Source organism: Neopelma chrysocephalum, unplaced genomic scaffold, assembly GCF_003984885.1.
Source record: "Neopelma chrysocephalum unplaced genomic scaffold, ASM398488v2 Primary Assembly neopelma1_24, whole genome shotgun sequence".
NCBI lineage: Eukaryota > Metazoa > Chordata > Aves > Passeriformes > Pipridae > Neopelma > Neopelma chrysocephalum.
This window is the reverse complement of record NW_020897693.1, coordinates 40,687,846-40,714,535: the sequence shown is the minus strand read 5'-3', so window position 1 is coordinate 40,714,535 and position 26,690 is coordinate 40,687,846. Positions and strand designations below refer to the sequence as shown.

General features: G+C 40.5%; 1 protein-coding gene across 3 annotated transcripts in view; it reads left to right on the top strand.

Annotated features, from left to right (window-relative positions):
- Positions 1-4,185: 4,185 nt before the first annotated feature.
- The window catches only part of TTC7B (tetratricopeptide repeat domain 7B), a 134,893-nt gene continuing 112,388 nt past the window's right edge, over positions 4,186-26,690 (top strand). For 2 of the 3 annotated variants that reach the window (XM_027673391.1, XM_027673407.1), the window contains exons 1-3: positions 4,223-4,403; positions 24,472-24,626; positions 25,312-25,480. In XM_027673391.1, coding sequence (XP_027529192.1) covers positions 4,283-4,403; positions 24,472-24,626; positions 25,312-25,480 — 445 coding nt within the window. In that variant the 5' untranslated portion in view covers positions 4,223-4,282. Of the gene's footprint in view, positions 4,404-24,471; positions 24,627-25,311; positions 25,481-26,690 lie in introns of all 3 variants that reach the window. The other variant, XM_027673400.1, reaches the window with a different exon arrangement.

Sequence of the window (26,690 nt, the reverse complement as noted above, 5' to 3'; positions counted from 1 at the left end):
TATAAACCCCCGTCATGTCTGTTCCTCATAGTTCTGTGTGGAGTTACTAGTGCAGAAAGCTGCTTTATCAGGTTTATTTTCAGGTTACGAGAAGTATGAGAGTATGAATATCATATCAGGCTATGTATTGGGTTTGTGTGGCCAGGTTTTGGTAGTGTGCGTGTGGGTGCTACAGGGGTGGCTGCTGTGAGAAGCTACCAGAAGCTTTCTCCATGTCCAACAGTGCCAATGCCAGTCATCTCCAGGATGGACCTGCTGCTGGCCAAGGCTGAGCCCTTCAGAGATGGTAGTAATAGCTTAGTAATGTTTAAGAAAGAAAAAAAAAAGTTACTGCACAGATGTAGTTGTGCTCAGGGAAGAGAGGAGTGAGAATATGTGAGAGGAACAGCTCTGCAGACACCAAGGTCAGTGAAGGAGGGGGAGGAGGTGCCACAGGTGCTGGAGCAGAGATTTCCCTGCAGCCCCAGGTGAAGACTGTGGTGAGGCAGCTGTGCCCCTGCAGCCCATGGAGGTCAATGGGGTTGCAGAGATCCACCTGCAGCCTGCAGAGGGGCCACATGCTGGAGCAGGTGGATTCCCGAAAGAAGGCTGTGAACCTGTGGGAACAGGCTCCTGGCAGGGACCTGTGGACGAATGGAGAGATGAACCCACGTTAGAGCATACTTGTTGGCAGGATTTGTGACCCTGTGGGGGACGCATGCTGGAGCAGGCTGTGCCTTAAGGACTGCATCCTGTGAAAAGGACCCACTCTGGAGCAGTTGGTGAAGAACTGCAGCCCATGGGAAGGACTTGTGCTGGAGAAGTTCATGGAGAACTGTCCCCAGTGGGAGGGACCCCATGCTGGAGCAGGGGAAGAACTCTCTCTGAGCAGTGGCAGAAACAACCTGTGATGAACTGACTGCAATTCCCATTCCCTGTCTCCTTGCATCTCTGGTGGGAAGGAAGTAGAACCTGGGAAGGAGGAAGAGGTGGAAGAAAGGTGAAGTTTTTTTAAAGATTTGTTTTATTTCTCATTATTGTGCTCTGATTTTGATTGGTTGGTAATAAATTCAGTATCCCCAAGTCAAGTCTATTTTGCCCATGACACTAAGAGTGAGTGACCTCTCCCTGTACTCATGAACCTCTCATTTTATTTTCTCTCTCCTGTCCACTTGCAGAGGGGAGTGATAGAGTGGCTTTGGTGAGTATCTGGCATCTGGCCAAGGTCAAACCACCACAGTGTGGAGCCATGTACTTTAAGTTCCTGTTTCCTCATAGCAAGTTCATGAAATTGCACTGAACAATCCATTATTTCTCTTACTGCCCTGTTTTTGGGGGAATTGGAGTGGGAGTGATGGCATAAGGCAAAATAGTTGACCAATACATGTTAGTTACTTTTCCTGCATTTTAATTTTCCATCCTTTTCAGAAACCAGGTATCTCTCTATATTTGTCAGCCTGCTGCCTCACCTTACAAGCAGACTATTTCTAGCGAAGTACATGTATGCCTCAGTCTGCCCCAACAATTTGATTAACAGGCCACTTCCAGAAAACAACACTTTGTTTAAAGTTGAAAAAATAAGGGACAATTGACAAAATATGTGGGATCCTACTTCTTTTCTCTATGACTTTTATGCTATTCGTTCAAGATCCATTATTGTATTCCAGTATGGGTCATCTATAATGGAATCCTCTCAGAGCAGTCTTAAGTATATGGAAGTTTCATTAATGTTAAAGCAGATTTTCTAAGTGTTCCAATGAATTTCAAAATGTACTAATTCCTTTTGCATAGACGTTTCACTTCATAAATAGTAGCTGTTGAGATAATAAGCCTGATGAACTGTTATGTAAATATTTTAATACTATTCTTTTGCTGGTAGCTCTTACTGAAATGATGTGATCAGTGCTAACAAAATGTGTTAAAATTGTTGTGAATAAACATGAATAATCTTCATAAGCAAATGAGCTCTTTTCAAAAGTTGAAATTTTCATTTTCATAGTCTTATGTGTAAAAGAACTAGTAGTTACAATATCAAACATTTTGAATTACCATTGTTTTCCTGCGTCATTTTTAACTTAATTGTCTTATCTCTCCAGTATAGTAATCCATGTTGTAATCAGTTTAATGTTCTGTAGATCGTCTGAAACTTCAGGTAAGCAAAAAATGCTTTTACCTTTCTCCTTTTGCTTTTGTTATATTACTAAATCCTCTTTCCAATCCTGCATTATTCCATTGTATTTTTAAACACTGTAATGTTCTGCTACCATTTCTATTTCACTTTTAAAATCTGAAGAATGTTTTGTTTGAAATGGGACTATAACCTGAAAGTGCTATAATAGCAACTTGACAAAAGGCAAATTACAATATCTGAATTTTGTGCTATTATGCTTTCAATAGAACTGGGAATGAAAAGTTAATTAGTTGAAACACTGAAAAAGACACCTGATAACTGTCATAGAGTTGCAATAGCTGTGATGGTCTAAGGGCAATAGAAGCAGAACAAGATTTGTAGGAAGTGGATATTTATTACATTGAGAATACAAGCTTTCAGTTGTATAAGCCTGGGTCCATTCCTGATCAATTAGTGATTCAATGGAAATTGTTGATCTTTGAAAAGATGCATCCCATTCCTGATGTTTCAGTGGATGATCAAAACCAAAGCAAAACTTCAGAAAGTACCTAGTGCATGTGACACACAGACATACCCAAACTAGAAAATTGTTTAGAAATTCTGTTATGTGCACAACAACTCTACCAATGCCCATAGGCAATGTCATGTTTACATTTAACTGATCTATTTATAGAACAGCACATAAAAGTGACTCATGATAGCATTGATCCACAGGAGTTTGAAGATTCACAGGGTTTGGGGAATAAGAATATGTTGCTCTTAACAGTTATGAAACAATGATTGACCTGCCTCAGGCTCGTAATGTTGCATTTGCCCAAATTTGACTTCTGAGTTTGTGAACTTCACGTCTGAAGACTAACGTGTTAGATCCAGAGGAGTGCAATGCATGTAAGAGCAAAAATAGCATCTAGCCTGTTTTTTGAATCTTCAAAACTCCAAACTATCATCATCATCTGTGACAGATAGTTATTGTCACAAATTCAACCAAATTCCTGTTGGCTTCACTGTTTTCTCATTTCTGCAGATGAAAAGAATTAATAGTACAAGTCTGCGCTGTGACCCAAGGGTGTGGAGCAAGACCTTTGAATTATTTGAATTTATGTTTTGTTTAATTACACCGTATCTCTGCAAAACCTGTTCTTTCTGTCAATGGGCTGTATCCTTATTTTGTGAAAAATAAATAATATGTGACTTTTTTTTTTAATGCAGTCTCGGTCTTTTTGGTACTTTTTCAGTGAAAATCAGTCTTGGCAGCAGTTTTCCAAGGTGTATATGAGTTTGTGGAACTGGTGTGTCATGTATGTGTGATATAACACTTGATACACGGTACCACTGGAATTGTTTCAGGTAGCATTTTTATTTCTCCCAAATGCTGGAAATGCGTTTATTTTCTCAAAACGTAGGGCACGATCTCTGCGCAGTGCGGACCTTTGTTTCACAGGCCCCGCTCTCCCCTTGACTGAGGCGCAGGTGAGCTTTGCGCCTGTGGCCCCGCTGGGCTGTGCCGTGGTGTGGGACACGGTGTGCGAGGGTCTGTCGGCTACTGGGAGTGCAGAGAGTGTGCTGTGAGGTACGAACGTGGAGGGGGCAAGGGGAGAAAGCCGTGAAATGGATTAAAAGCACCAAGCGAAGGGCGGTGAGCGGTGCCAAGGCAGGTGAAGAGGCGACCAGTGACGGGCAGGAACCAGTTTTCCGCTACATTTTGTAGAAGGGGTAAGTAAATCAGATGGGGGGGGAAGGCGGCCTGTGGTCGTCGTTCGCCGGTGGAAGGATGAAATCAGCTGAACGTGCCATTCCCACCTGTGTGTAAGTGGGTTCTGAAGGAGCAGCTCCCGCCGGTGCCCGCGGCAGCCTGGCGGTACCGGCCCCGCTACGAGCGGCGGTGGCGTTGGGCAGACTCGTCCCCTCCCTCCCTCCCTCTGTGTCTGTCCCTCCCGCAGCCCCGGGAGCAGTGGCGGGACCTTCGTCCCGCCAGGCCCGGCCCGGCCACCTCCGCCGCTGGCCCCGCCCCGCCCGGGTGGCCGCCAGGGGGCGCCGCTGGGGCGGTCGCGGTGCCGCCAGCGCGGCGCGGCCGCAGCGCTCGAGTTCCGCCGCTCCGGGGCCGCCGCCGCCCGTCCCCGCTTCCCCCCGCCCGCCACGGCCCCTGCCCCGGCGGGGCCCCGCGGCCTGGCCATGGCCACCAGGAAGGCGGGCTCGCGCCTGGAGACGGAGATCGAGCGGTGCCGCTCGGAGTGCCAGTGGGAGCGGATTCCCGAGCTCGTCAAGCAGCTCTCGGCCAAGCTCATCGCGAACGGTGCGGCGCGGGCGGGGGGCGGCGGGGGCCCGGCAGGTGCAGCCGGGCTGGCGGCCACAGGGGCCCGCGGTGCCCGGGGGAGCCGGCCCGGCCGGGCGGGAGCGGCGCGGGGGGCGGCGGGAGGCGGGAGTCGCCCAGGGCCGGCCCGGCCCGGCCCGAGAGCACAGCGCTCAGCGCCGTGGGCGCGGGGCCGGGGTCCCGCACCGCCGGGGTGCGGGGGGGCCAGCTCTCCGTGTCGGCGGCAGCGCGGCCCTGCGGAGTGACAGAGGCCCGAAGTGCTGAGCAGCCCGATACTGGTCACGAGCGCTGCAGTTCTGCAGGCACACATGCTGACAGTGTGCATAAAGCCCTAAATGTCCTTCTGTGCGCTGCCGGGGGATCTGTGCACAGCCTGTCGTAGGAAGACTTCCGTCCTTTCTCTTAAAAGCATACCTCAGCAATGTAGTGCAGCTCCATTTATTTTGTTATAAATAATATGAATAGCTTGTTTGGTCTCTTATTTATTGTATCACAAAATTCAAAATGTTTATCTAAAGGATAGTGTCTAATGAACAAGGGAAGTTTTCTTTGCCATGGATGCCTTCATTCTGTGTTTGAGGATAGTGTCAGGCTCTGTGGGCTCACTCATGGGCTTGAGGTGGACCTAGAGGTATTTTCGGAGAGCAGTCCAGTCTGCGAAGACAGAACTTGGGGTGAATTCAGAGGTGCTAAGTTAGCAGAGAGAGGACGAGGCATAGGGTTGACATCAGTGGGAGTTTGTTGTGAAGGCTGTGATAGCTTTGCATGTTTAGGCAGGAAAGAAAACTGCATCATTCAGGTGTATAGAAATACAAATAAAAGAGGAAAAACCTGACTCAAAGGAGAGAGAGAGAATTTAAGAATGAATGGATGGATAGTAGATAACCTTTCATGCACTGGCCTTAAGAACAACTGGGTGGTGATCCTGACACTGGTGTTACTAAAAATAAACATGAGTGAAAAGGTGGAAGGTTTTATATTTAGTTTCAGGACATGCATCATTGAGTGATAGACTATGAACTAGTTAGAGATCGCTTCAAGCAAAGGCAAATGTGATTTGGCTGTCCAGTTGGGAAGTATGATCTTCATAGTTTTAAGATGTACTAAGGTATTTCAGACAGGTAGGGAGAGCTAGACAGGAGATGTTATTGACAATTTGACTTAAATTTCTCCAACCTGCATACTTTTTACCGAAGTGAAGCATATCAGAAAGGATTATGCAATCTGCATAACTTTACACTTCAGTGATTTTCCTATTAAGGCATCTTCTAGATTCTATACCAGTCAAAATACAAATTATTTAAAACATGGGAAAGTATCATATGTAGATTTTATCTCTTTAACAGCACATGAATGATTAAATCAATGTCATGGCTTCCAAGTCTAGGTAACTGAGAACATCAGCAGTCAGTAAGTGATTTGCACTGGACTATTCTTTCGTAGTGGAGTAACATAGGAAGAGAGTAATTTATTTAATGAAATATCTTCACCTGCTGTTGATTGTCTAAAAATGGAAGTTTGTGTTCTAAATCCTGGTGTACCTAACAGGTTGCAGGTCAAGGTTATCAGCAAGTAAGATTACAAAGGAGAGACAATGCCTCTGTTCCATCCATGAAGAGAGATACGAACTGAAAGGCGCTCTCATGCGTATCCCTGTTGTTAGTACATCTGAAGCAATCAGCTGAAAAAAAAGTACTCCAAACATTACTCCATCCTTCTCTAGTAATGTTCAGTTTTGCAAATTGACTTGGGAATGGATGATGAAAGATCTGTGTTTTGGCTGAATGTGTAACAATATGTCATAGGAATTATTTAAAAGCTTGGGGGTTGCAGAAAGGGAAGAGGATCTTCATTCTATCCATATATTGGTGTGTAGGGAATTGGCTCCAACTCTTGAATGCTGGAGCATTTTAACTGAGGATATCAACCTTCCTAGGAACTGCATTTGTTGCTCTTTGAACACACATGGGAAGGAATCCTTTGGGGAAGCCCTCTTGTAATTTCTTCAATCTTGCACTATTGCAAAAGAATAGATTGTTACTTTACCAGTGCTTAATTACACCTGCTGTTTGTAATTGGGGATTAGAGAACTTGACAGAAATTTTAATGATATGGATTATTATTTGGACTGTCTTGCATTGATACAGAATCTCCTATTAGCAAGTTCCCATTCCTTGAAGCTCACAACCCAAATTAGATGAAGGATGAAGTAGCAGTGAAGCTCCCAGGATGAAGGTCTGTGTGGATGCATAAGGCAATAGTATATACTTCTGAAGAAATGCAGCACTTGAGAGGTGCAGTATTTTGAGTGGACTTGATTTTTGTATAATTTGTTCTGATTAGTTCTGCTGATGGATCCTATGTACTCCTTCATAGAAGTAGGAGCTCTAAGATCAAGAGAGAAGAGAAATATTAATGGATTGCTCACTGCCTTTGCTATTCTGTAGCAGTAACAATTTGGATCATAGGAAATGTGTGTCCTCTGTCAAGCCTGTGAGTGCATTGCTTTTCACAAAGGATAGATAGATGGATGGATGGGTGAAAAAAGGGTCTTTAACCCAACTCAGATTGGTTAGGCACTTAGCCAATTTGGATTATATTTCTCTACTTGAGAACCAGGACTCAGCAGCAGTAATGAGATTCATGCCATGTAACACAAATCTCGGTTTGAGCTCTTGCTTCATCAGCATTCCTGTTAAAGATTGGGTCAAAACTGTTATGTGCTGGGTGGTGAGTTGGCCTTGGCTAACAGCACATGCCCACCCAGCTGCTCAGTCTCTCCCCTTCCTTAGTGGGGCAGGGATGGAAAATAGGGTAAGATTTGTAGCTTCAAATAAAAACAGGGAGACCACTTACTAATTACTGTTCTGGGCAAAACAGGCTTGATTTGGGGTAAATGACTTTAATTTGCTGCCATTTAAAATAGAGACAGATGCTAAGAAAGAGGAAGACAGACATGAAAGTAACGTTTTTCCTCCCCACTTTCCCAGGCTGAACTTCACTCCTGTGCTCCAGACTCCTGTGCCTCGTGATGCAGGGGACAAAGGGGTTACAGTTGGTGTGAGGTGGCTTCTTTCTCCTGCTCCTGCCTTCTCACGTTTTTCCTCTGCTCTGGCATGGGCTCCCCACTGACAGCAGTTCTTCAGCAAGAAAAATCTGCTCTGGCACAGGCTGTCCATGTGCCACAGTTCCTTCAGGGTATATCCACCTGCTCTGGCTTCGGTGCTCCCTGGCACCTCCCTTGGGTTCCTCCTCTGGCACCATAGAGCACCTCCTCCTCCTCCTCTGACCTTGGTGGTGTTCCCTTTGTTGTTTCTCACTTCTTTTGTTCTCTTTTGTGGCGTTTTCTGCCTTTTCTTAAACACAGTTTCCCCGAGGTGCTGTCAGCTTTGCTGAGGAGCTCAGCTGTGTCTCAGCTTCTGTTGGAGCCAGCTGGGCCTGGGACAGAACAACCCCTTGCCTTTTCCTGCAGGAGCCATTCCTGCAGCTCCTCTACTGCCAGCACCTTGCCGTTTATACCCAGCACAACAGGATTTTCAAAAACTGGCAGCTGGCAGAGAAATAAATCATCATGCTGCCCTGAGAGTCCCAAAGATGCCAAGGTCCTTGGCTGGGCTGTAGGCTGTTTGGTTGCAAGAAAGGTGCCATCCTCAAGTGTTCACATCCTGAATATCAATTCCCAAATGGAATTGAGACAAACCCCAAGTTCCTAGGAATGAAATCTTAGATCAGTTTACACTAATGAAACTTGGTGAGTGTTCCCAGCTGGTTTAACTAACTAACCTTCTTAGGTTCTGTCCTGGTTTCAGCTAGGGTAGAGTTAATTTCTTCTCAGTAGCTGTTGCAGTGCTGTGTTTTGAATTCAAAATGAGAATAGTGTTGGTAACACACCGATATTTTGGTTTTTTGCTAAGTTGTGTTTATCCTAAGTCAAGGACTCTTTTTCTTATCTCATGCTCTGCCAGTGAGGAGGAATGCAAAAGAAACTGGGAGGAGCAAGGCTGGGACAGGTGACCCAACCTGACCAAAGGGATATTCCACACCATAGAATGTCATGCACAGTGTATGAACTGGGGGGAGTTGCCTGGAAGGCAACATCTGGGTTTGAGAAGGGGGATCTGGCATCGGTCAACAGGTGGTGAGCAGTTGCATTGTGCATCGCTTGTTTTTCCCTTTTCATTATCATTATTATTGCCATTTACCATTATTACTGTATTTTACTGTATTTGCAATTATTAAACTGTTCTTAACATACAAGTTTTTGATTCTCCTCCCCATTCCACCGGGGTGGGGGGCAGAAAGGGGGCATTGAGTGAGCGGCTGTGTGATGTTTAATTCCAGCTGGGCTTAAACCACAACAGTCCTCTTCTAAGCAAATGATCTGAAGAAATTTTGCTTGTTTGTTGAAGTGTCTCACATTGCAAATGAACACCAGGGGGATGAAGCATGGTTATGAGAGTTAGTGAAAGCTTTGAGTACAAAATTACTTGTTCACGGAATATTGGAAGAGGCAAAGTAGTAAATGTTGAATATCTGAAATTAATGAGAATGTATTTTAAAATGTGCCCACAATTGAGAAACATTCGTTATAGGATTCTTTTATATTTTAAGCCAGTCTGAATGGGCTGCTTTTATAAAGGCCTTAATCTGTAGGAGAACCATGTACAGCTTTGTCTTGGAAAACTTGGTTGGCATCAAAACCAGTTATGTATGAAACACAACATTTCGTAAGAGAGAGATTTTCTCAAAGATCACAGTTTAGTGTAGCAGTCCCCAAAATAGCTAGTGATGACTGCAGCACTTTGATTCTAATGATCACATATAATTGAAATCCCCTTTTTATTTTCATTTAAAAATTTTATTTTTTAAGAGTTCTGTAAAGTTGCTCTTCTCAAATATTGAAAATAAGACTTATGGGTTTTTTTTGTTGAGTTTACCATGACGTTGGTCATACAGATGATTCATGTATTATATTGAAGTGTTTGGGATTTTGAGGATTGTGTTTTGAAGCCTCTCTGCAACAGCTTTAATGTAAGTTTTGTGTCACTCATAGCTTTAGGAGTTGGGATTCTCGTGGTGTCTGGAATTTTATGGTACTTGAATGATAATTTTGGAAGCTAGCGATCACTTTGCAAAGCTGATTGCAAGTCATATATTTTTGATGAAACAGTAGCGTCTCAAAGGAAGCAGCTACAATGGACCTCAGTGTGAACGTTGTGTCTGTGCAGGGCATTTACAGGACATCAGTGCTCTCATGTTTTCTTTCCTTCCTTTGGGAACACAATGAGGAAATCAGAGGTTGGTTCAGTAGCAAGCTGAATGGATAAAATAAAGGATCCATGAATTTCCATGGGTGTTTCCGGCCATTCATTGTTGCTGCAGTCAGAGTGTGACCTTGTTCAAGTTCAGTGAGATATATGGCTCTGTTTGGAAAAGCACTGAGGAGGCGAATTTTTATAGTTCAAATGAGGTAGAATGATGTAGTTCTGTAGAAACCTTATCCAGTGTGAAATATTGCATTACTGTGGGGAGAGAATGTATACCCAGGAAGTTCATGGATCTGTATGCTACCAAGAGCATTGTGACATTGCCATGAAAATAGAATATTACCTACAGGTATCAAGTTTACTGATGGAAATACAATAACATTATAACACACTGCTTTCTTACCAAGTGAATTTTTGCCATCCTATTTTTGTTTGGTTTGTTTTGTGCGTGATCTCTTCTCTGACTGCCTTTCCTCTCAACACCTTGTTTCTATAATTTCCTATTATACTGTTCCTCACAATTAGCCTGGCAGAATAAGGGAACAGAGAGAAGTAGCAAAAGGATTATGAATTATTTTACATATCTAATTTTGTCACCTTCTATGCTGCTTCCTTATCTTGATATAAGTAGAACATAAAAATAGAAACATCAGTTTTCATCCGTTTCACTGCCTTGTGAAATACAAGACCTCAGATGTATGGTTAAAGCTTATCCTCAGAGTAAACAAGGGATTTCTAAACCTCTTAGGACTCATGCCCTACTTAGAAGGTGCTTACCAAATTTATTTTGGTTTTTTTTAATACATCAGTTTGTAGTGCAATTTATATATGCAAAGCTTTCCTAAGAGATCTTTGCAGACCATGTGACATGCCTTTTTGCATGTCCACTAAAGTGGAAATGAAGCACCCTCTTAATTTGTTATCTTTTTTGTTTGTCTCCTATTGCATTCACTATCATATTTACAGAACAGGTTTACTAAGGACAGACATTTTTCTGGATGAAGACCAAAGATTGCGACAGTACTAAGATGTGTTGTTTTATTTTTGACTGACAGCTTTGTTTCTTCAGATAGCCAGGGGTGTTATAACAGTATAAGTGATGATGTAGATCTGCTGCTTGTATTCCAACTGACTTGTCATCTGGAATAGAAAATGGAAGCGTAGTCAGTATGATTTCACAAGTAACCAAGCTGGTCTAACACCTTGCCCTTGTTACGTGGAGGAGATTCTTTCTGCCTGTCTTTGCTCAAGCTGCTGCTTCTCTATGCAGTTTCTCCTGCTTATGTGTTCCTGGCCTCTCCCTTATGTTGATGAACACCAGAGGTGGGAATTACTGTGCTGGGCCAACCATCAGAAAACTCTATGCTTCTTGTTCTGGGGTTAGTGTCTGCTGGCTTGCTGAGCTGATTTGCCTTCTACAGGGGTCTGAATAGTTTAACAGCTGGTGGAAAATGAGCAGTGGCAGCAGCCAGCGAAGGGCAAAGGCAAGGGGAACTTTATTCTACCACTGTGAGGAAGCATATAGTTTGTCTGAGTAGAGTGAACTAACTACTTTTCATATTTGGAGCTTATAACTGCTTATATTTATAAGAATACTTCCGTATATTATGAATGGAATTATATTAGAAATTGGACATCTTATATATTAATGTTGTCTTGGTTGAACTTTTGCTGTGTTTAAAGTTACAATAAGAAATGGTAGCCAGATTTATCAGTGAATAGATACTGGTATATGTCTGTATTGTAGCTCTTCTAGGTTCCTTTAACCTGTCTTAAAGGGTTAAAGGTTAGTTAGTATTATCTTTTTTATAGGGAAATAATTTCATTGGCATAAACTTAGGATCACTGATACCACTTTTGTTTGAGTTTGATTTGCATGGCAGTAAAGAAGGGGGAAGAAGGTCCTTAACCATACCAAATGTAAGCCATTCCTCCTCCCCTCAAGTCTGTCTTGTAAATAATAAAATTTTAGAATTTGAGGTTAAATTCTCCTTGGTTTTCCTTGCACTGAACACTGTTTAATTTGTGATCTGATAAAGAGTAATTGAAGACAATAGCTTTGTAAAAAGTGATGAGATGCTGAGATAAATTGGAGGGAGTGAAGATATCTGGCTAATAGTGTGATGTTGTGGGTAGCTAGACCTTTAATAGTTGGAGAGCATTTGATCTCTGCTCCAGGCTGTGGAGAGAGAGAGTGCTGAATTTGGATATTTCTCTGGTGTCAGCAAATGTGTGGCAGAATGCATAGTGGCAGTTTTTAGTAGCTGCTCTGATCAGTGATGTTATCAGTTGCTCTGTTGCTTCAGGAGTGTTGCATGAGTTTCTGCAAGTTCCCACTGGTGATACAGGGTTTATCACCTTTATCACCCCACTGGTGATAAAGGGTTTCTGTTCATGCTTACACATTTTGATTCCACTCAAATGTGTATGCATGAACAGAAATCCTTTACTGTAATATCATATTATCTGGGGTTGTAAACTGTGCTTCTTTAACAAAAAGTGGGTGGGAAATCCCTTTTGTCTCTAGATGAATCTTGAATGCAGCTCACCTGAGCCCAATAGCTTGGTTTATCTCCATAAAACCTTTGCAAAGGCAACCAAGATATGAAAACACCAGCAGCTTCCAGGCCCTCCCATATTTTTCTGCATTTAATTATGTGAACAAGTTATTCCTTATCTTTTAAGTGTGCCTTATCTCAAATTCAAATTTTACTGGGCTCAGCTTCCAGCCACACTCCTGTTTTCCTTTTTACTGTTTAATTACAGTTGCTTTTCCTTAATGGAAAGAAAATGCTGTGTATTAGTCAAGGCTTTAATGGGATTGCTTTAGAGCTGGGTTTAAGGCAAGGCAGAAGTTGGGGACTTTTTGCTTTTAGAACACCTGGTAGAAGTGAAAAAAAAAAAAAAACAAAACCAACCCATCCCCCCTAAAAAACCAACCAAAACCTCCCCAAAACACCAACCAACCAAGTTGCCAAAAGATGCTTTCTGTCTAACACTGGTGGTTATGTACCTGAGACAATCATCTCTGAGACTAAGAGATACAGGATACTGCCTTTCAAGAATTTACTTGAGTTTTCTCAGGTGAACCTGGAGACAGAAAAGGAGGAGGTTGGAAATGGTAGAGAACTGCAGGATCTCGTCCTCTGGGGAACAGAGGCTCATTTGTGGGTTTTCATCTGAGCTTTGGGTCATCCCATAGATGAAAAATGTCCCTCTTCCGACCTGGCAATTAATCAGTGATTTTCTTTTTTGTCAATAATTTTCTTTACCTTTTCAGGAGAACCAAAGTTAGATTCCATTGTCATCATCTTTTAAATGGCTCCCCAGGGAAGTGGTCACAGCACCAGTCCTGATAGTTCAAGAATCATTTGGATGATACTCTCAGGCACATGGTGTGACTCTTGGGGATGGTCTTGTGCAGGACTAACAGCTGGACTCTGATCCTTGTGGGTCCCTTCCAACTAAGCATATTCTGTGGTTCTGTGATTCTGTGAAATTTGCATTGTGCTGTAATGTAGCTGTTTGGTACAGAATGGAAAAGAGCCACTGTCCCCGTGGCATGGCTTGGTTTTTGCCTTCCATCTAAATAGTCTCTAGTATTTTGTTGTTGTTAGAAGCAACAAGAAAACTGGTTTGTCCTTTGAGAAATAAATCATAGCAACAAGCAAGATTGGAAAGAATTTCTAGCTATCACAGCACGTGTTTTTCCTGTTCTCCAAGGCACTCTTTGATCTTTATATCCTAAACAAACATAAATGGGAGGAACATAAATTTTGATCATTCTTCCTTAGTGTGGTTACTAGAATCCTTTCCAGTTAAACACCCGAAGATGATGATGATCCTTTTTCCCACACTTTATGCTTCCAGTGCTTCCAGGTATGACATGCATTCTTATTTCTTGGTTTTGCATTGCATTTGACTGAATGGGCCAGGTTTGATTCAATATTCTAGATGATACATTGTGACTGTCCTGGCCTGGTTATTTACTCTTCTGATGGCCTTAACATTTCACAAAATTTGGGAGCTTGAATATTAAAAAAACACCAACGTTAAAATAGCATAATTCAAAAGTTGCTGCAGTTTTCTGTTCTTCTTAATATGTGCTGTCATAAAATACGTTTCAGTAGTAGAGGTACTTTGAAAGTAAATTTGCCTATGCTTGAACAGTTTGGAAAACCTATAATATTTTTCTTTAAAGCAGGTTTTGGCTGTCAAGCAGGAAAATTGTGTAGGTGGTGTATAACTGCACAGTAAAAAGGCGCCATGCCCTCTGTGTACTTAAGAGGCAAAGGAGCAAATGGTTGTGTATAATTAAAGGTGTTGGGAAGTAGAGTTCAATTTCTTTGAACAGCTTACTCTGTATTTTGTGCTTCTGGTTCTACCTGTGTATCCTCTGCATCAGTCTGCAGCCTTTCTGCCAGTAGTGCCTGTTGGTCTGCACATGTTGTTTAGATACTCTTCTACTGTCCCCAGAGACCTGGTGGACGAGATCCTGGTCAACCTGCTCTAGTTGATCTTGCTTGGAGCAGGGACATTGGACTAGATGATCTCCGGAGGTCCCTTCCCACTTCAGTAATCCTGTGAATTCTTGCTACTTAGTAGTTAGTGATAGAATCATAAGTGACACCTGTCTATCCATATATTGTTTTTCTTGTCTTTAATGTAAACCTTGTAGAAATCTAAGATTAGTTTTAGCATTCATTTTAGTTTAAGTAACTTCTGATCAGTTACTGAGTGCTGAGCACAGAGTTGAATGAGTACTTGGAGATTTCTGCTAATATTCCTCTTTAAGCCAATGGTCTTACTCACTGTTACATGCATTGTGATCAAAGCAAATGTGTTTGCTTTAAGTGTATGGTCAATTTGTTCATGAGTTAAAAATATGTGTTTCATGCTTCTACTGGCAGTTGAATATGAAATCAGTTCTGGATCCAAGATTTCCAGATCCTCCTCTGGAAGAAAGTTCTATTTCAAAATGGCTTTCTTAATAAATGTTCTGTGTGGTGCTATAAGGTTTTTCTTGTTTTCAGCTGTTTTTACAAAAAATTCACTTTGAAATTTTTGTCTGGATACTATATGTAGCAGTTGACCCCTTTGGGATCCTTTTTACTGCATCCCATTCCTGGATAAAATTCCTTAGTTTGGCTTTTTATATTTAGGCATAATGATATTCCATTATGTTATAGGAAATCTGAGAAAAAAATCATCTCCAGTTACTGGAACATGCAGCCCTTCAGTACTCTGAGCGTTCAGTTTTACCTTTAGAGAGAGTAAGAGTTTTACGGATTGAGAAGAAATAGTTTCCTTTCTCACTTCCAAGCTAGTTTCCCTCTGGGAAGTTTTGAAGCATCAGAAGATGGATTACAAGGCAAGTCTCAACTTGCTGGAATTCTGGACATCAATATATGGTCCCATTGGGATACTGGAAATCTCATACTTGTCCTTTTTACCCCTTGGCTCTTTCCTACCCTTATTCTTTGATTTTTTTTTTTTTAATTATTTTTAGTCTTGAGTTTCTTATTCCTTTTTCTTTCTGGAATCCAGTACAGAGCAGGTGAAGCAGCAGTGTCTTCTGTTCTTACAACTCCATGCTTCATCTAATCCATCTCATCTCGTGCAGTTTCTTCATTTGAAACTAATGATAACTGTCATCTTTAGACTTCAATGCATTTGGACAATTGTGCTTTTTAAGAGTCTGAAATATGTTACCTGAGATACCGAAGATTTTGGTGGAGAGTGGGTGAAGCAATAGAACATGTGATATAACATGCTTCTAGATTAATCTGCTTGTTTACAAGGAAAGAGTAAAGTTTGTTTGTTTACAGATTCTGTAGCTAGCTTTTTCTGTATTTCCTATTCCTAAATACGTCCTATTCAAATTCAGATCCTCAGGGCTTGATTGTGAGGTTTTGAGCCTCTTTGCTTAAATCATTGTAATCGGAGATTTTATCCTAATTCTGTACTTTTTTCTTGCAGCTGTGTAATTCAGAAGAAAGTGAAATGAAATACTAAAAGTATTTCTTTTACTCAATGCCATTTGGCATATAAGGAAGAAACAGTGGTTTTCTATACACGCTTTCTTGCTCTAGATGTTGAGCTGTGGAGGAAGGCTCCATTGTAACTGTTGTTGTTAGCACAGAATCAGGTGTATTCTTGCCAGTGCACCACAGCAGCATGTCATGGATATTTCATTGCAGAGAAACCTCTGGTGCATAGAAACTTGATACCAGAGCAGGGTTGTTGATAGTTGTTGCCGTAGCAGCGGTAGCAACTATGTTGTCCAAGAGGTGTGTTTGCGTTGTACCTTTCAAGTATTTCCTTGTGATGGAAAAATACACTGAAAATAATAATTATCAGACCCTTAAAAAAGTTACTTTTTCTGCATTAATATTAGGAACACTTGAGAAACCACATAGATGGCAGTCATGATCTAGACAAACTTCAGTATTTTGCCTTGTTTTTATCTGAGACCATTGAGCCACCACAGGAAAAGTAATACTTCAGCAGAGCAGTTATTTGGTGCCCTGCAGAAGAACAGGTAGCAAGCAGGTTCATTGGTTCTATTGAGACCACATCATCATTCACTATGAATGTATTTTGGTGTACACTGGAATTGAATAACATTTTAAAGCCACCTCTTGGGGAGAGACTCTGAAGGCAAGAGGCAGAGTTTCTAACCTGTATTGAGCTATGCTTTTTTTTTTTCTTACTTTTAGAAAGGAATTTAGAGCTAGATATTCCTCTCATCTAGCCTGCTAACAACCCCTGGGTTCTTCAACAAGTGCCTGGAGGTTGTGGTACCATTCATCAGAAAGCTGACTATTTTGCATTTTAGTACGTGATTCAGTCGCGCTTGCAAGAAACGTGGGTAGAGCCCTTCCCAAATCTTCGTTCACGAAGCCTAGCCATGACGTGATTCAGTGGATGTTTCAAGATGGACTATGGTTTTAAGCTAATAGTGATAAGTATTCTTTGTCATTCTTGACCAAGGATAAATGAAGATTAATCCTCTATTTCAGTTTTGTTTTTCTGCGAGCAGCTGCTTCAGATTCTGATGATATGGTAAAGAATTTGCTTCAAAAAGCAGATGTTACAAATAATGTAGCAAAGCAGCTTTCATTATATTTTTAAAGTCTATTTTACAAAGACATGTCATCGTGTGTGGGGTTTTTTTCTACCCTGTGTTTATGCCAGCCTGTATTCTCATTTTGAAGATGTTTAGTATTGATTGATATTGCAAAGAGGGATAGTCATATCTGCACAAGGTTCTTCTCAACACATTTTGTATGAGTGTGTCTAAGCTTTCTCTAAGCTGAAAGAAAGCAGTTTGCATGTGTAGAAATGTCTGGGGTTTTTGCTTTTTCCTTCATTGCTAAGAGAGATGGGCGTTTCACCTAAAGCATCCTTCAGTTTGTCTCGCAGTTCCAAGCTGCTCAGAGTTACCTTTGATTATAGGCAGAGGGCATCCTGTTAAGTGAGGTGGATTATTTCAGTGATACTGTGATGTTGCAGAAACAGGTGGGCAAGCGAGGCTGTTCTTCTCCAGTTAGGAAATGGTTCTGCAATGCAATTGTGATAAAAGTCATCAGCCCCCTAATTCTACCAAGTAATTGCTGTTGATGAACTCTTCAGCAGAGAAATATATGAATAAGAAGGAGTCTTGCCTTTAATCAAGAGTTTTATAGTGATCCATAACTGTCTCCATTTTCTGTAAGTGGGCTACTGGTTTTCATGGTACCGAAACTGTTTTCAAACAGGTTTGCTGTTCTTCTGAAGCATCTGTTTAGACTGGCTGAAAGAACACTAGACTTCAAGATATCAACTTTACACAGTTTAATTCTGTCTGTATAAAATGTCTCATAGAAGAATGTAATCTAGTTCACTCATACTGTACTGGAAGAAAAACAGTTTCTTCTCAAACAATACTTACATTATTTCAGGATGATGAAAACCTCTGCCAGAGCTATAGTTTCATAAATGGTTTCCTTCAGAAATGTTCATGTAATTGGCATTTTGTTATAAGCACAATTGAGTCTCGTTCCTACTGCCACAGAATGGTTGACACACCTCAAGCCAATGCTTTGTTTATAAAGTACTTGCTCAGTAATAATTTGATTTAAAAGTTTGTTGCCAATACCTGGCCCTGACTGACTGACTTAGCAGATGAGTGACTCAGTAAATAAGAAAATTCTGTTTTGCAGTGGCTTTTATGGTTTGCAGTCTGTGACTTGTTGTCTTCAAGTGTTAGTCACCAGCAACTGTGTGAGTGCAGCACTTCTGTGATGAAAGCCAGTCTGAGAGTAACTCTTTCTCTTGTAGTGCTGTGTATCATGTGCAGCAGTGGTACAGGGAAAGTATGAGTTGTACTGTGGATGGATGACCTAGAAGAACAGCTTTTGTTTTGATGCTTAATTGGATCTGTAAGTTGCAGCTACTTTTTTTTTCTCCCACCTTTCCTCTGAAGGAAAGTATGTGCACTACATGTTGCTGCACTGTGACTATCTCTGGCTAGTATATGGATCCTTAGCTTCTCTAACTTGCATCAGTGATGGGAACAAAATATCTGGGTGTATAGACTACTTTGATTCTCATCTTAAGGTGTCTGGGTAGTTCCAGAGTATGTGCCAGCTTGGCCTTAACACTTTGTTCTTGCTTGTGTCCTGTCTTCAGAGACAACATCATAATTTTTCAAGTAGTTGTCAGAGGGAAAAAACTTATCTTAAGGTGAAGGGGGAGGGTGAGAGAGGGAAGAGGGAGAGAGGATAAATTAAATTTTCAAGAGGTGGCTTCATGCTTCTCTCCTCTTACTTTCCCCAGTGTGAAAAAATCTGTGTACAAGAGAGGAATAATCTTACCAACTTTATGCAGAGTGCTATATCTGTGTCTATACCTACCTTGTTCTTCTGCACAAATGGGTGAGAATTGGTCTTATAAAGCTGGTCTTCCTCTTTCTGTGGTGCAACTGAAATGGCTGCACTTTGCTCTTGCATGTGCCAGTGCTGTTGTTTGGTTATAGGGAAAGTGATTATTTCCCCTTTAGTAATAGGAATGATTTCAGCACTTTGTTTTACGAATCCTCATGCTTCAGGGCATGCATTTTCACACCTAGCAGTGCAAGGTTTGTTTTCTTTAGTGTCTGACCTGTTCTTCAGCTAATCTGGTGTAAGAATCCTGAACTAGTTGTTTCACAGGCTTCCTTGACAATTTTGCAGTTTGTGTAAACAAAACATATCTGGCAGCTGGTCTACAGTATAACTGTTCTTACCTGTCTTTCTGTAAAGAAAGATCTACTATATTTAACTTAACTAAAGAAGTGCTTGTTACAGGAGTGTGGACCAGAAGAATTTTTGAGACCTACTTGAAGGAATGCATATGTGAGGGAAAGGCACATGTGACACTTTCTTCTTTGGCACTTCCGAAGTTCTGCTATATGAAGTGTTGAAGAATGTAATTGATAGACCTCACTCTTTTAATTGTAAACAGCCTTGATGATATTGCAGCTCTCGAACCAAAGCACTTGTCTTAGAGTGTCATTTGGCTTCCTTGCTATTTTTTGACTTTTGATGTTCATGTTTCCTCAACCTTCTTTGGAAATGGAGCTTGCTCAGCAAAGCATTAAACTTAATAAAAGGAAAGAGGAATGTTACTTGTTAAATGAAATACTTTGGTTTTGATGAGTACACATCAGAGAGGATGTATCAACTTGCACATCCCTTAAAACTTGGAGTAACCAGTTTGACATATTTTCACCCTATTTTAAATTGCCACTTAGCTTTAAAAGCACAATTAGCAAAATTAATCTTCATTGTTCTCCTGTATGGGACATTACTATGCTGGCCTCAAGTATTATTTTCAAGAGGTTCATAAAAAAAAATTATGTACTCAGATCACACACACTGGAGTCTTTTGAATATTTTGAGTAAAATACCTGTCCTGAAGGGACCTGTCAGTGACTTATTCTTTGCAAGGCAAATAATTGCATACAGTGAACTGAAGTACAGTTTTGTAAATTTGGAACAGGCCTCTGATCTCTGAGAGCCTTTCACACAGCACATGTTAAACTGTGCACCAAACTAACCAGCCTTGCATTGGTGTACAAAACATCTCCCTTTTCTGTGCATGCAGCTTATACTCTTTGATTTCCAGAGAGATGGAATAGTTGCAGAAAGTGCAGTCCTATGGAGTGTTGTGCTAAAGCCATCTTTGAGAAGAGTAATTTTGGTCATAATATTTCACTTTACTATGAGTTTATAATGATACCGTGGCTATGGTAATGAAATGTGGGATTTGAAGTAAGTCTGTAACAAAGGAGGTTTGGACTGAAATATCATGTTTATATTTGGTCAGTTTAATTTCTTGTTTAGTTTGTAGCTTGAAACTGAAGCTGCACAAGCTGTTGATTTTTATCAATTATACTAAGATTTCCGTTTGAAGGAGAAGAGACAATATGCAGGAAATAGACTGCTGGGAAATAGATGCTGAATATCTTTAAAAATGAAAGAAAATCATTTTAACATATTACTTTTCTTGGAAGATTTACTTTATTGGAGCAAGTGGCACTTTTCTGTACCATTTGGGATTTTTAGTATATGTATCAATACTTGCATAAAATATGTTGATATGATGGAAAATAACTCCATTTGATTGAAAAGTGTCATGAAGTGAAGCGTTATGCCCTGACAGAGGCCTGCTGTGTCGTGCAAAGGGACATAGGCAAGTCTCTCACAACCGGGTGGGTTGTGTCAGAGTCTGAAAGAGCTGGCCCGTGTCATTGCATGGACAGTCATTTGTTTAAAGGTCCTGGTGACTGGGGTGATTCTTGGTGACTGGTAAAAGGCACAGATGACCATTTGCAAGAAGGTCGAGAAGGAGGATCCGGAGACTACAGGTCAATCAACCTAACCTTAGGCAGTGAGAGTATTAGGAAGTATGTCCTGGAAACTGGTTGGAAGGATAAGAAGGTGATTGGGATCAGTCGACATGGATTTATCAAGGACAAGCCAACCAGATAGCTTTTGATGAGAAGTGATTGACTGTAGGGATGAAGTGAAGATGGTGGGTATTATTGGCTTTGACTGTTTAGACTTTGGACACAGTTCCCCACAGTATATTTTGTAGCTCAACTGAAAAGACTGGTGGGTTAGAAGGTAGGTTGGAAGCTGGCTGGGCTCAGAGGTTTGATCACAGGTTTAAAAAAAACAATCTCATCTATGATGTATTAGAAGTGGAACTTCTCAGGCGTTGATGCAGGAAAGGATCTGAAGGTATAGTTGGATAAGGAGTGTGAGTTGTCAGCAAACCTTTGCAGAAATGAAGACCAACCTCATGCTGTGCTCAGCATTTTGAGAGAAATTATTATTCCTGTACTGTTTGTCACTTATGAGACCTCATCTGGAATGTTGTATCTAGGTTTGGGTCTAAGCTGAATATTGATATAGCAGAGTTAGCCCTATGGAGGGGCACCAAGTTGCTAAGGGGGCAAATGTGAGTGACATAAGAGAAGCAGTTAAGAAAGCTGCATTTGTTTAATCTTAGAAAGGGAAACCTAAGAGGGGATCCTACTGCAGCCAAATACAGAGGTGGCCTCTTCTCAGAAATGTGCACTGAAGGTGTTGGAAGCTATGGACAAAAACTGCAGCAAGGGAAATGTTGAGTGGATAACAAGGAAAAGATTTCCACAGTGAGAACAGTCAAGTGTTGAACAAGGCTGTCTGGAGGGGTTTTGTAATCTGTGGAAATGCTCGAAACTATGTATGATCCTGTTCCTTCCCTAATGTTGAAGTATGTTTTTTATTTCTTTTTCTTCACTTAGTACACTGAAATATCTTTTGTTTTTCATTTTTGCTGAACAGACTTCAATGAAAGAGTAACAAAACTAGTTAGTGTAAATTGCTTCAAAAATTCATGGAATTATACTGATAACATTGTGTGCATGGGAACAAACTGGGTCATTCTCTACTTTTGTTTCATCAGAGGATTTAAAATTTCAGGTGTAATATATTAAAATAGACTTCAAATGAGAGGGGCTTTGAGAGCCTATGAAATTAAAAATGGCAATTGTGCTGTTTACAGATGAATGGTGTGGTCCAGGATGATGAGCTGGATCCAATGAAAGGGAATGTTTCTAACTGGCTCTCCTACTGTTCTCCAGGGGTCAAAGTGTACTTGTTTGCCTTTGGCCAGCCTCAGCCCAGCCTTCAGACAGGTTCTGAGCCTTCCAGAATCCAGACCTGTGGCTGGGGTGGGAGGCAGTCTGGGATTTCTGGTTTGGGCCCTTTCCTAGGGGGATGCAGCTGACCATGACTGTTGAACCTGGTGGCTGTTCTTGCTACAAGGTGTTTGAGCAATGGAGGCTGTGGACAAGGAATTTCAAAGCCTGATGTTGGTCCCTCACGATGCTTATGCTGAGAGCATGTACTGCCCCTTTCCCTGCTTTTTGCTGTACTCTGATATAATGTGTGTGTGAAATTCACACTGTAGCAAGGAACTTATCCTTGCTTTCAAAACATGGGAAAGACTCTGCAAGCCATATTAAGTCATAAATGTGCTCAGCCCTGGTAGACTCACTTGTTTCCTGCTGCAGATAACAATGGGGTTTCTTGTGCATGACCAAAATATTTCTTATGTACTGTAAAATCTTCTCATTCTAGTTCTGTTCAGAAATGTTACATTCCAGAGTGCCAGATTAGCCAGCCTTCCATGCAGAATACCCTAGGCTGTACCAAAAATACTATAGTGTACAGACTTTGAGCCTTTATATTTTTGAAACTTAAGTTCTCTTATTTGTTTTTTTAAACTGTACGTCAGATGTTTAAGATGAAAACATTTCAGTCAAACTTTATAAACTGATCAACTTCATTTTTAAGGGATGTGCAAACTGTATGATGGACTTTCTGATGCGTGTCAAACTGCCATTTGCCATGTGGGCATTGAATAGCTAAATAAAAGTATTTTTTTGGTTGGCAAATAGTGAGTAATAAGGTTTCATTATTAAACTCTAGCTGTATTATTGAGTGGTAGTAGTATTTTTTTTTAACTGGGAATTGTATGCCTTTAATATGTATTTGGAAGATGTGATTGTTGTCGTTTTTTCAAATGTCTCTAAAGCAATGGTGCATCAGGGAGATAAAAAACCAAACCAGGGGTTTGTTTTCCCCTTCCTTATGTTTCAAAGAACCAGCATATTTGGCTAGCATGTATCAAAGCTATATCTAGAGTTGTGAGGATAAATTGAGCAGAAGATGCACAGTTTAGGCAAAACCAAAGGCGTATGAAGAGGCATAAAGGTGCTCTTAAGAGAAGATGCATGCAGAAAGTGACACTTCAAATTGTTTGTTGTCTGATCTGGAGATGAGTGTACCTGAAGTATCAGGAGAAGCTTTAGTGGTCTCGTTTCGGTGGACTTTGGGAATGGAACTGACACTACAAATTTAGGATTGATGAATTTGACAACTATGATCAGATGAAAATTAAGCAGACTGGTAACCAGGTGGTGTCTCTGGTGTGATTTGTCTTCATCAGGATGCTGAGAACTTTTCCAGCAGTGCTTAAACACTAAAACGTAAGTGAATGGTAGTTGAGAACAAATAAATGTCGAGCTTACCATGGATATCTCTCCCAGCACACCATATAAAAAACATAAATGGAAAAATAAGTGCTCCCTTGATGCTTCTGTTATTTTGTCTGGTCTCTGAACTTTCTCTTGAAGAAATTGTGGTTTAAGAATCAGCAGTTAACTGGAAGTTTTAAGGAAAAAAAAAGTTCTAAGTTTTTGTCTTTCTACTCGGTAGGACACGTTACAGGACAGTATTGGTCCTTATAGCTTACTGTAGAATGGCATTGTACTGAAATTTGCTATAATTAAAAGATAATGCTGATGCATTTATACTTCCTGAAATATATATATTTCCTGAGGGAAAGCTTTTCCTCTACAGTAACACTGACTTCTGCATGCCCTGGTCTTTCTGTCCCTTTTCATAACCTCTAGGGACAATGCTAAAGGTGGTGAGCGCTTTTCTGACTGTTAAATTTTGCCTTTCTCCTTTCTAAAAGTCTATTTTATTTATTGATATTACATATTTGGATTATTCAGACATTGTTTGCAAGGCATGACCAGGTCTTTTCAAGTCCAAGATTTTTACATCACTCTTCTCACTAGAGGAAGAACTAACACATTTCAGTAAAATAAGTTTAGTGGCCCTGAGTAGAGTAGAGGATGACCAGTTTCTTAGGTAAACCCTAAGAAACTGGGAGAGTGATGAAAATGGACTTTAATACTTGGGATACTTTCAGACTTGGGATGGCTGGAGCCTTAACAAGGTCTGAGTGAAATCTACAGACAAAATATAGATGGCGATCAAAGACATCATGAAGGACATGTAACTTCAAACAAACTAATCCAATATCAGTATTCATATTTGAAACCAGTTTTTTGGTAAAGTGAGTATCAGAAGTATATCTTGTCATGTTCAGAAAGCTACATAAAGCTTTGGAATCAAGTGCTGCTTTTTAAGGAGGAAGGTGAGAATACTGACTTCAGGTTAGTGTTCTAATTCTTTATATCTTAAAACACGAGACTTGATTCTACAATGAACCAGGCTGGGAAAAGATAAATTGAAAAGTAAAATGAAGTACTACATGACTTGTGATAAACCTGAGTACTGGATGCTGTGTTTGCTTTGATTAGTTTCTATTTAAAATTCAGGCAATGGCTGTCTCCACTGAAATGGTAGTGAAATAAAATGATTTCTAATATTTCCTGGTTTTGGTTTTATTTACAGATGACATGGCAGAGCTTCTCCTTGGGGAGTCCAAACTAGAACAATTTTTGAAAGAAAATACTCTTAAACAGAGTAGTAGTCCACGGGGCCCCCAGCCAAAGCTGACTGAGGTCAGGAAACATCTCACGGCAGCTCTTGATAGGGGAAATCTAAAGGTATGTAAATCGGCCTAAGCAAGAATTAGAAAAGTTGAAATTGTAGTATTGAGGAAAGGTTCCTTAAATTGTATTTGGAGGTGCAGAAATTGAGGTTAATATCTGAGAGCATTTTCTGTCAGAACCTTTTGATGCTCTTAACCATTCTGACCCTTCTTTACTTAACTGTTGTTGTAGCTGCTACATCAACTTATCTCTTCTGTACTCAACATCCATCTTTTGAGAGATTAAAAGAAGCTCGTTTTACAGTCATCTATAACATTTTGTTTCCTGTGGTTTCTGGGAGTATTAATTTCTCTTCCTTTTCTTTCTTTATTCATCCATTAATCCTCTTTTTCAAGACATTTATTCTGCCCTGATACTTTGAAATTGTGTGAATTAAATATGTAGACTGTGGAACATGTATCATTAAGTTTTGATGCCATGTTAATTTTTAACTGTGCTTGTGGTGTTAGAGAAAACATTGGAGGGGTTGTAATGATAGGCTACCTTTAAATAGTTTTTTGTGGATTCGCCCCTACCTCAAGCGTCTCAAATATTACAGGGGACAGAATTTTGTTGGTTTGTTGCTCTGTTAGAAGAAATATTGTACATGGATATATACAGAAAACACATCTAATAATTATTGGAAGGAATTAGATGTGTTTTCCGAGGAAAAACCCTTTCTTATTTCTCTTCTTTCTAGCCAGAATTCCTACAAGAAGCTAACCTAATTATGGCTAAATTAAACTATGTGGAAGGTGATTACAAAGAAGCTCTAAATACATATGCCAGAGTTGGCATTGATGACTTGCAGCTCACTGCAGTCCCACCGTACAGGCTGCGGATGATTGCTGAAGCATATTCTACAAAAGGTAAGATTGCTCTTTCCAGTGTCATAATGTGTTTTAAAACTTAATTTATATCTTGTCTGAAGTTGATTTTTTTTAGTGTGAATATCATCAACACAGTAGTGGAGTACCATATTCATAGATGAAAAAAGAAGATGGCTTGGGTCCTTTAAATTATTCAGAGTTTGTGCTAGGTTGACAGGACATGTACCTCAATTAATATTCTAACTGTGCTGTCACCTGATCAAGTTTTTTGAGTGTGTGTATTTAAAAGTCCTTCCATATATAAATGTCACAGTAACTGTTGCTAAATACTAAAAGCATTATAATTGTTGCTGAAAGTTAAGAGTTACAAAAAGCAGTGCAGTTTTGTGGTTGCTGTGGGCAGAGTGGAGAACCTTAATTCACTGTCATGCCTTTTACTGAATGTTAAAATGCTCAGCCTAAGCTATGTTGCATAACTAAATTGCCACTTAATTGAGAAAAGTAGTAATGCATGACTTGGAAGTTTTATTTTTGAAATTTTCTTACATGAATATAGTTTTTTAAAAACAGAAGTGACGTTAAAATGTATTTTGTTTTTTACTGGTCTAGTATAATTGTAATGCTGGCCTTGTGTCTTAAGGTGGCAGTGCCACTTCAATTTAGAAAACTGTAATAGACTTCAAGCTGGGTCAGTGTGTTGAGGAAAGTGTCAGTTTGTATGCCAGAGGTTTATTAAAATTTACTGAGCTAAATGTTTGCTTTGGTCTGCTGTGTTTAAGCTTGGGTTGGGTTGCACATGTGCTTTTTGTTATGGCAAGAAGAGTGTCAAAGGCAGCAAACAATTTGTGAGAGACTTCAATAGTGTTAACTGACAACTGATCAAGGATTGTTTCTAATGTTAGTCTTGGAAGAGAGCGACTGATTTTCTCCAACACAGTCCTCTAGTAAATGTTAGACAAGCATAAATCATGCTCTATAGAGGTGTCAAGGAAATAAGGGAAGTAACTGGTAGCAGAGACAAAAGGATGCTTCGTAAGTCTGGTCACTATTTGGATCAAAGTGGGAAGGGAGTATATGGGGAGTTCTTCTATATGATGTGAGTCTGCCCAGTTTTCTCACACAACATCTGTGTGGGCTTCTGAGCAATGTCTAGTTTGGGTACACTTCCACTCAGCCTTGTGGATTTTGTTTGTTTGTTAGTTTTTTTTTTTGTTTGTTTTGTTTTGTTTTGTTTTGTATTGTTTTTTAA